The 10233-nt window shown below is 56.4% G+C and overlaps 1 protein-coding gene across 1 annotated transcript; it reads right to left on the reverse strand.

Moving 5' to 3' along the window:
- Positions 1-4835: 4835 nt before the first annotated feature.
- On the reverse strand, positions 4836-6686 carry Galr3 (galanin receptor 3). The gene is made up of 2 exons (XM_013024799.1): positions 6284-6686; positions 4836-5628 (listed from the first exon to the last, which is right to left on the reverse strand). The coding sequence occupies exons 1-2, from the start codon at positions 6640-6642 to the stop codon at positions 4836-4838; spliced, it is 1152 nt and encodes a 383-aa protein (XP_012880253.1). The 5' UTR covers positions 6643-6686.
- Positions 6687-10233: the final 3547 nt, after the last annotated feature.

Below are 10233 nucleotides of genomic sequence, written 5' to 3' on the forward strand. Positions count from 1 at the left end.
AAGGAAAGTCCATGAGACTCTTATCTCCAATAAACCACCAGAAAACCAGAAGTGGTGCTGTGGCTCAAGTGGTAGAGATTCACCTGAGCTGAAGATCTGAGGGACAGCACCCAGGCACAGAGTTCAAGCACCATGACCAACAACAACAACAAAAAAGTCTCACAAACTTTCCTGCCTGGGCTGGCTTTGGACCATGATCCTCGGATCTCAGCCTCCTGAGTAGCTAGGATTACAAGCATGAGCCACTGGTTCCTGGCTGAGCCTTGACTCTTATAGGCAGTACTTCACCCAGTCCTGGATCCCCTGCCCCTCACCACCCTACTGCCTGCCTCCCTCCCCACCCCTACCTCTCCCCATACCCTCCTCCCAGCCTCTTGACTTGGCTGTAAGCAGAAGCCTCAATAAATTAGTCTTGTCCGCTTACTCTTAAATCAGGAACAGTTTCTGCTCAGCCTGTCCCTCCGCTTTCCTCTCATCTAGCCTGTAGCCAATAGTTCACAAATGAGGCCTTTATCAGGGCTGAGCAAGCAATATTCATTAGGCAACCTCTGGGTGGTTAATTGGTGTTTATTTCCCCAGCTCTACACCTCCAGGTTGACAGATGGATGATGCTGTCCCCAGCAACCCCAAGCAAGGGGGAGGGACTGCTTGGGGTGGCAGTGTCTGCCTGCCTCTCCTCCCCTCCACCCCCTCCTCCCTGGGCACAGCCCTGCCACCAGACAGCATAGGGGCTTGCTTTCCTCATTCAAATTTCTCCCTCCAAGAAAGTCCTTCCTAGCCAGCTGGTGGCTCACACCTGTAATCCTAGCTACTCAGGCTGAGATCTGAGGATCTTGGTTCAAAGCCAATCCTGGCTGCAAAATCTATGACTCTTATCTCCAAGTAACCACCAGAAAACTGAAAGTGAAGCTGTGGCTCAAAGTGGTAGAGGGCTAGCCTTGAGCAGAAAAGCTCAAGGACACGGGGCTGGGAAGGTGGCTCAGTGGTAGAGTGCTTGTCTTGCATGCATGAGGCCCTGGGTTTGATTCCTTTGCACCACATAAGAAAAAAGAAAAAAGCCGGAAGTGGAGCTGACGCTCAAGTGGTAGAGTGCTAGCCTTGAGCTGAAGAGCTGAGGGACAGCACCCAGGCCCAGAGTTCAGGCCCCACGAACAACAACAACAACAACAAAAATCCTCAAGGACAGAGTCTAAGTCCTGAGTTCAAGCCCTACAACCTCCAAAGAAAAGGAAAAAGAAAAAACAAAGTCCTTCTTGCCTCGTCCCCCTCCCTCTAAGGATTGCAATCAGAAAATTGCAATCACATAAACCTGAGTTAAAACCCCAATTCTATTCCAGCCTAACCCTGCAATCGTGGGCACAGCATTTACTCTTTCTCGCTTCAGTGTCTCCATCTTCAGACTCTAGATGAGATGTAAGTTCTAGGGCCAAGCATGAGGCCTCCACTGTGACTGCCCAGCACACCATGACCACATGGCCCAACCCAGCTCATCACTGCCCTCTAAACTGTTCCCTGGGTTGTCTCCACTGTCACGCTGAGTGCCCAAGCCAGAAGTCCAGGGACATCGCTGTCCTGCTTGCCCTCTATCTACCCCCAAATCATGACAAACTAATGGAGTATGTCTCTCCCACTGCCTGTCCTTCCTGCCTGTCTGGTGTCTTACTGCATCGCCCTGCCCCATCTCTCTGTCCACCCACTCTAGAGGTATCGAAACCTCGAGTCACTCTGGTTTCCTCCAGTGGTTCCCTGTCACCCTTGGGACATAGAACAATCCCCATCCAGATCTGAGGTCTTTACAGCTCACCCCTCTCTCCTGCCTCCCTTCCTGTGGGAGCTCACAGGCTTACCCTGTCCCACATGCCAGATGCCAGTCAGCAGAACACATGTTCCTCCATGATTCCCTTCCCTGGACACTTCCTGCCTGAGGACTGGGATTCACACAGGTTTTCTAGGAACTTTTTCCTGGGGACTGGAAGGCTCCCTCAACCAGGACTTGGCCTGGGTCTGAGATCTCGTAGCTTCTCCTGGGCCCTGGGGACACCAGCCTGAGCTGGTCCCATTGACTGTTTCTTCCCTAACCAACTGAATACAATCATCTGTTCTTCCAAGTACTTTATTAGCCCCTGAAGCAAACCCAGGAGCCCAGCCTGAGGCAGCAACAGGCCATCCATCTTCCTGCCACAACTGTGGCAAAAATCATTTCCTAGCCTGGGTCCAGGCCTCCGTGACTCCTCACTAAGCCTTGGGGGTGAGGGGTGGGGCTCCCTAAGAACTGCCTTCCTCTTAGTCCTGCTTTTCTAACAAGGCCTCTGCAGACAACTTGGGGATTTCTGAATTTCACCTCCCCTCCTAGAAGGCTGCAGGCAGCCCTTGGCTTAAAGAGTGACATTTGCACCCACTCTCCACTCTGCCACTGATCTTACTCACCTGCTTCAGCTGCTCAGCCGGCTGGTATTCCTGCTCGCCCACCTGCGTGTCCCTCCCTTCTCTAGGAAAATGCTATGAACTTTGGGATCCTGCCTTGTGTCCCCTTGCAGGCAGGAGTGTCCTCCTCAACATCCTCCCAGCCCCGCCCCCCCAACACCAATGTGGTCTTTAGTTACATCCTGTTGTGCATGTCACAGTGCTCTGCCTTTCCTGTGTGTTTGGCTCACCAGGGCCCAGGCTGTCAGGTCTTCCCCTCAAGCCTGGATTCAGGGGGCTCTCAGATAGTATAAGGAAAGAGGGAGGAAGGAAGGAAGGAAGGAAGGAAGGAAGGAAGGAAGGAAGGAAGGAAGGAAGGAAGGAAGGAAGGAGGGCGGGGCTGGGGGCGGGCTGCTGTCCTCTTTTATCCAGTATGTGTTGCATGCCTTCTCTGTGCCAAGCTGTGTAGTCCTCTGTCAGGCCTCTGAGCCACTGTGCTCAGAGTCTCTAAGGCACCATGGAAGGTTCCACTGGCCAGTCCCTTCCCAGGTCTGGCTGTCTCTCTGCCTGGGTGATCCGGAGGCTCAGAGATGTGGAAGAAAGGGCCCTGGGTCTGGGGTGGGAGTCTGTTACCAAAGGACTAGAGGGAGTTGCTCCCCTCCCTGGTCTCAGCCTTCAGCTGCACTCTGACCCCGGAGTCGGTGGCAGGTGGCTGGCAGTGATGAAGATGCAGCTGCCTTCTGCACAGACGGGCCCATCCCAGGGCGCCCCAGCAGCTGGGAGGTGAGCCAGGGAGCCCTGGAAGCCGCGGGGTCTCAGTTCTCAGCCCCAAAGCTAATGAACATTATTGATGTACTGGAAGGGAAGGAGGGAGGGAGGTGGGCATCGTGGAAACCATCAAGACTGATTTATTGGTTAATTAGTGGTTTCTACAGCCACAGACTTCCCCAGCTGTGTGGGGGGATGGAGAAGCGGGGGGTGGGGGGGCGGCTCAGAGAGGCCAGCTGGGGCCCAAGGGTGGCAAAATGTCTCTTAAACCACTAAAGGGTTGAAGGAATAATGCAAGGTCCATTTGGAGACCAGGAAATGGCCCCCGAGCCAGACAGATCCAAAGCCCTTTTGGCCCAACTGCCCAAGTAGACAAGTAGAACTCTCCTAAGGAGGGACCTGGAGTTCTTGAGGACTCTAGAGCGTCCAGTCGGATGTAGGCGCTGGAAAATTAGGAAAGCAAAGCAGAAGAATGGAGGGGGAGCGAGGTGCCTGTGGTTCACGCCTGTAACCTTAGCTACTCAGGAGGCTGAGACCTGAGGATCACAGTTCAAAGCCAGTTGGGGCAGGAAAATCTGTGAGGCTCTTATCTCCAACTAACCACCAGAAAACTGAAAGTGGGGTTATGGCTTCAAGTGGTAGAGGGCTAGCTTTGAGCAAAAGAGATCAGGGACAGCGTCCAGGCCCTGAGTTTAAGCCTCATGACCCCCCCCCAAAAAAAAAGGTGATGAGAAGTTTTGGAACCAAGCAAGAGGAGGCTCCAGAAGTAGAGAAGAAAGGCCATTGAGGAGAAAACATTAGCCAGCAATGCATGGGTTTGAATCCGAACTCTACCAAATCCTAGTTATGTGACCAGGACAAGTTACTAAACCTCTCTGATCCTTGATTTTTCCATTTGTATTACAGGACTAATTATACTTGTCTTTTTTTGTGATGGTACTGCAGCTTGAACACCTTAGCTTTTTCCAAGGCTGATGCTCTACTACTTGAGCCACACGTCCATCTGTGACTCTTCGGTGGTTCATTGGAGATAAGAGTCTCACAGACTTTCCTGTTCTGGTTGGCTTTGGGATTTCAGCCTATTTTTTTTTTTGGGGGGGGGTCTGATCATGGGGCCTGAACTCTGGGCCTGCGCGCTGTCCCTCAGCTCTTCAGCTCAAGGCTAGCGTTCTACCACTTGAGCCACAGTGCCACTTCTGGCTTTTTTCTTTTTCTGCTTATGTGGTGCTGAGGAATCGAACCCAGGGCCTCAGGTATGCAAGGCAAGTGCTCTACCACTGAGCCACCTTCCCAGCCCCAGGTTTCAGCCTCTTGAGTAGCTAGGATTGCAGGTTTGAGCCACACTGATGCCTGCCTAGTTAATCACATCTTGCCATTGAAGGACCCAGGAGAAGGCTTGGACCAAGTGGGGAGGGAGCTTGGTAAGGGGTGAGAGAGGAGGCAGGACCTAGAAGCTGCCCTAGAAGGGGCAGCTGCCCTCTGGACGGCTTGGGACAGGGCCAGGGCTGGTGGAGGGGCTCTGCCCAGCTGGGTTGATCTACTGTCACCTGGCACGTGTCCACTGGGCTGAAGCCAGGCTCTGCCACTGCTCAGCTGCGCGCCTGGACATCACCCTGGGGCAGGGGGCAGCCAGACCTGTAGGCCCTGCACGCACGCGGACAGGTTCATTGTGGCCCCCGGGCATCTCTGCGGCGTCCCGGATCCCCCGTGGGCTCCCCACCATCCCAGCCGCCGCCCATCGGCAGCCGCCCGCGAGGCCCAGAGGAGGCTCCAGGGCAGCCGATGGGGGGACCGGAGGACAGAGGGCCGACCCGACGCCGGAGCGCGCGGCGGGCGCCCGCGGGGCAGGGCGCGCGGCGGTGGTGGTGGTGGTGGTGGCGGCGGCGGCGCCCGCAGGGCCACAGGCGGCGGAAGCGCGCGCGGAAGTGGCGCGAGGCGAGCGCGTAGACCAGCGGGTTGAGGCAGGAGTTGGCGTAGGCCAGGCAGTGCGAGGCCAGGCGGCAGGCGTACGTGGCCGGGCTGAAGGCGAAGCGGCCGTACCAGAAGCAGAGGATGAGCGCGTGGTGCGGGCCCCAGCACAGGGCGTAGAGCGCGGCCACCGCCAGCATGGCGCGCCCCGCACGCCCAGTGGCCCGGCGCCGCGCCTCGGCGGCCACGGCGCCCGCGGGGCCCACGGCGGCCCAGAGGAAGTGCAGCGTGCGCCCGTAGGCCAGGCTCACCACGGCCACGGGCAGCAGGTAGCCGGCGGCGAAGGTGGCCACGTCCAGGGCGCGCCGGCGCGCGTCCTCCCAGGCGGGCACGCAGAGCTCCAGCGCGCCGTAGCGCACCGTGCCGTAGTAGCTGAGATAGGGCGCCGAGAAGAGCGCCGCCAGCAGCCACACCAGGCCCACGGCGGCGCGCGCATTGCGCGGGGTGCGCAGGGCCCGCGAGCGCAGCGGGTGCCGCACCGCCAGGTACCTGAAGGCAGACAGGGATGGGGGCAGGAGGGGGGGCAGGTGCCCGATCAGAGGGTGTCAGGCCTGCAATGCGCGCGCCCTTTTCCTCTCCTCCACTACTCTGGTGGGGAAGGTTGGGGCCTTAACACCACGTGCTTAAGAGCATGGCCAGGCGCTCATCAAGATCATTAGCTGGCCGGGCGCTACCCGGGAGGCTGAGATTTGAGGATCGCGGTTTGAGGCCAGTCTGGGCAGGAAAAGTCCATGAGACTCATCTCCAGTTAACCACCAAAAATAAAACCCTGCTGTGCTTCAAAGAGGTAGAGCGCTAGCCTTGAGCAAAAAAGCTCAGGCCCTGAGTTCAAGTCCCATGACTGACCACGAAAAAGAAAAAAAAGATCATTAGATAGGGAGTGAGCCTGACTTTGACCCTGCTATACTGAGTACAGTAATAGGCCAGGTGTGGGCAGTTATATCTGCTGAATGCATTGTGAGGTTCTTCTGCCATGTACCGACAGAGCACCTACTGTTTGTCAGATGGTTGACACGTAAGACACACACTTGTTCCCTAGGATCTCAGAACTTTCCTGCCTTTTCTCCCACCAGTCTCTTTGGTTCCCTATTCTCTCCTGGGGCTGCTCAGATTTTTCTCCCCAGCCCCCCAGGGCCCAGCGTACCTGTCCACCGAGACCGCGGCCAGGGTGAAGCTGCTGGCGTACATGGTGAGGTAGATGAACAGGTGCACGGCCTTACAGACGAAAGCCCCAAAGAGCCAGGCATCCAGCGTGTAGATGGCCGCCTGGAAGGGCACGCAGCACAGGATGAAGCAGAGGTCCGCCACAGCCAGGTTGAGGATGAACAGATCTGTGGTGCTGCCCGGCTCCTGCCAGGCACTGGAGCCCTGCTGCAGCAGCACTGCCAGCACCAGCCCATTTCCCACCGTGCCCAGCAGGAAGATGAGGGCGAAGACCACCGGCACTGCCACGGCGCCCACACTCCCTGGGCTTTCCGAGGAAATGTTCTGGGTGTCAGCCATCTCCCCATCAGATGGGCACCTGGAGAGAGAAGCTGCACCCTCAGGCAGGAGCACAAGCTCTCAGCACCAGGCCCAGGGACCTAGTTCTCCCAGCCTGGGTTTGATGAGGTGTCTTGGACTGAAGGCTCTTGGGAAATGAAGGAGGGGGAGAACAAAGCCAAAGATCACTGCTAAGAACCACCTGTGTGAGCAAAAAGCTAACAGTCACATTGGATGTGTGTGTGCGCGTTCACTGCCTTGGTTTCCTAGGGAACACCCCTAAAACCCAGGGCAAAGAGGGTCATTGCTAGACACCCTCAAGTCAGGAGGCAGGTGGAGACACAGAATCGGGTGAAGATGTGGCGTTGGGGGAGGGGCAGTGCCAGCCCCAGGAACTGGTGTATTTTCCTTCTCAACAGGCCTCTGAAACCCAAGGGAGCCCCGGGGATGCGAGGACTTCCTGTGGCAACAAGCTGTTGCTTCAGTAAAACCCAGATGACATCCCTAAGCCATCACATAGGCCAGTGGCCTGAGATCCCCATGAAGGGGGGAACTGAGGCCCAGAGAGGGGACATGTGTGGGTGGCGACCATCACACCTAGATGGCAGATCTAGAGTAGTTGCCAAGCTGGTATCTTGCTGGCAGACTTGCAGGTGGTGGCTCCTGACAACCTGGGCGCGTGCGCACGTGTGCGTGTGTCCGCCCTCACCCCCGCCCCCACCCCACAGCCCCATGTGTCCTCGAGTGCATGGCCCCCTAGGGCGGTGGACAAATTGGGAGCAGGTGTAGGGAGTCAGGGAAAAGAGAAGAAAGGCAATGTCTCCTGCTACCCCAGCACCCAGCATGTAGTAGGGTGCCCCCCGCCCAGGACAGGCAATGCTCACCTCAGCCCTGGGCACTGGGCTCCTGCTGGGGCCTGGCTGGAGCGGCCAGGCTGGGGCTTCCTCCAGGCTCAGCCGCTGCCCCTCGGTGGTGCTTCTGCTTGCCCGCAGGTACAGGTCTGCCTCTTTCATCCCCCCTCTTTCCTTTGCCTCTAAGGCCCCTCCCCTCCTCTGCCCTGCCCCCAGCTGTCTGCTGCGCTGGACTTGGCCATTCCTTCCGGAGTAGCCACTGGCCACCTCCTCCTCGGCCTTGATTTCCCCGGAGTGGCATGCTCTTCTGCCAGCCCCTCGCTGCTGCCTCTGCCTCTGCGCTGTCACCGCTGCCTCATTCTCTCTTTCTCACTGGCAGTAGGTAACCCATTGATCTCGCTCTCTGAAATTGCTTTTGTAGTTAACCCCTCCATGCCCAGGGTCCAGCCCATTCCGGGCACTCTCACCGCCTGTGGCCCTCCCAACCACTAAAACCGCCATCCTCTCCTCTCTCTGCGCAAAGTAGGGCTGATTGAAGCTGAAGGGGATTTCCTAGGCTTGAGACCAGAGACCAGTCTCCTTTCTGGCAGACTCCACATAGCTTCTCCATGCTTCAAGTTCTTTTGAATCCCCACAGACGCATTTTCTCCCTTGGGCTTGTTCCAGGGGCTTCATCTGCTGGAAGCTAGGTGTTTTATAACCTCCCTTGAGTTTCATGTTAGCCTGAAGGCAGCAGAGGAGCCAGCCGAAGTTCTAGAACCAGGACATTGACTTACACATTTATTATTTTTATTTATTTAGTTATTTAGGGTCCAGTCCTGGGGCCTGAACTCTGGGCCTGGGTGCTGTTCCTCAGCTCTTCAGCTCAAGGCTAGCGCTCTACCACTTGAGCCACAGCGCCACTTCTGGCTTTTTTCTTTTTGCTTATGTGGTGCTGAGGAATCGAACCCAGGGCCTCAGGCATGCAAGGCAAGCGCTCTACCACTGAGCCACCTTCCCAGCCCCACACATTTATTTTGTGTTTATTATGGCCTGAAGTGTAAAGCATGGACCGAGGGCAGGAGAATTACTGAGTGACTTGTTACGAAGAAGGTTAACAGTTGTTGAATGCCAGCACATGGCAGGGGCCTGAGTACCCGGGGTGCTGGAAGTAGAGCGGCTAGCACCTGAGGGGGGAGGGCAATGGGCCAAAGCAACCAGGAGACTGCTACTGGCAGTTATGCTAGTGAGGGCAGAGGGAGTCTGTGGTGGGTTAGGGAGAATGGTCTTTCTGGAATCTGAGGGCAAGGGAAACACCTAGGGGAAATCTGATAGGACAGGTCTAAATGTGCCAACAGAGCTGGCATTTACACTCAAGGTTGGGAAAGACTCTTGGAGACCCCTCCAGACCTCTCTAAAAGTTGGGTGCAACCCACCCCAGGTGCAGAGAATCCCTGAGGTTTTTGTATATGTGTGTATGTCTTGATTCTGGGGCTTGAACTCAGAGCCTGAGCACTGTCCTTGAGCTTGTGCTCAATGCTAATGCTTAACCACTTTGCACAACAGCTCTATTCCTGAACTTTTTTTTTTTTTGTAGTTAATTGAAGATAAAAAGTCTCACAGATTTTCCTGCCCAGGCTAGCTTTGAACCTTGATCCTCAAATTTCAACCTCCTGACAAGTGGCATGAGCCATCTATGGCCAGCAAAATTTTAGGCTATTATAATAATCCCTAAACAGGGGAGACTTACAGGATTCTAGACAGGGTGTGATAGGAATTTTAGGATCATGGATAGCAAAGCAGTTAGAGTCTCAGAAGTACCTCAATCTCAGAATGAACGGGAAAGCCAGAAACCCATGCGACCCTGCTACTCTGCCCTTTGGGCAGGCAAGGCCCCTCCCCACAGGGGCTGGCACTCTGCTTACTAGGGCAGTGGTGGTGGGGAGGTGGGAGGAGACCACCACTGAAAGCCCGGCAGGACAGGTGAGATGGAGGTGTCACCATGACCCCAGCCACAGCGTGCCCATGGCCGCCTCCTTCCTTTGCTTCTGCTGCTGCCCTTAGTGAACCCAGTGCTAGATGCAGGGGTTGTGGGACGAGGCCTGGGAGCTCTGAAGGATGCAGCCTTTCAGTGAACCTGCCAGCCTGGGTGAAAGACGTGTGTATGGAGGGCTGCTGTGCCTGCCCAGCACCTTCTCTCCCTCCTGGATGTTGGTGGAAGACCCAGGCGTAGGCATATACAACCCAGTGACTGCCACCAGCTGGCCCTCCGTGCCCAGTGGGGAGCACAGTGCCAGCTGGGAGTTGGCTGGTGGGCCTGGCCTGGCCTGGCCCCGCTGCCTACACTGCAGAGCACCTGGCAGTTGCTCTTGGCCAGCCTGGGCAGACCTTGCACATGAAGCCACTGGCCTAGCATTGCTGGCCACCGGGCCAAGTGTGTGTGTGTGTCCCCTCCCTTCCCTGCACTGTGCTCAGCATTTATTCCTGGAGGTAGCCTACTAGTGCTTTTGCTGTGGGATGCCTGCACTGGGCCCTGGGCCTCAGATTCCTGGAACCCCAGCTTCTAAGTATCTGTAGGGCCAGGGCTCAGAGTGGTCTCAAGATGGGTGGACTCAGGGCTGGACTGGACCTGGTCCTCAATAAAAATGAGTCTTGGGCTGGGAAGGTGGTTTAGTGGTAGAGTGCTTGTCTAGCATGCATGAAGCCCTGGGTTCAATTCCTCAGTACCACAGAAACGGGAAAAAGCTGGAAGTGGCGCTGTGGCTCTAGTGGTAGAGTGCTA

This window comes from Dipodomys ordii, unplaced genomic scaffold, assembly GCF_000151885.1.
Source record: "Dipodomys ordii isolate 6190 unplaced genomic scaffold, Dord_2.0 Scaffold79, whole genome shotgun sequence".
Taxonomy (NCBI): Eukaryota; Metazoa; Chordata; class Mammalia; order Rodentia; family Heteromyidae; genus Dipodomys; species Dipodomys ordii.

Excerpts from the sequence above, each read along its gene's own strand:
- Galr3 (XM_013024799.1), bottom strand. The coding sequence starts at position 6,642 with ATGGCTGACACCCAGAACATTTCCTCGGAAAGCCCAGGGAGTGTGGGC. Across the intron at positions 5,629-6,283 it reads GCCGCGGTCTCGGTGGACAG|GTACCTGGCGGTGCGGCACC; the intron begins GTACGCTGGGCC and ends GTCTGCCTTCAG.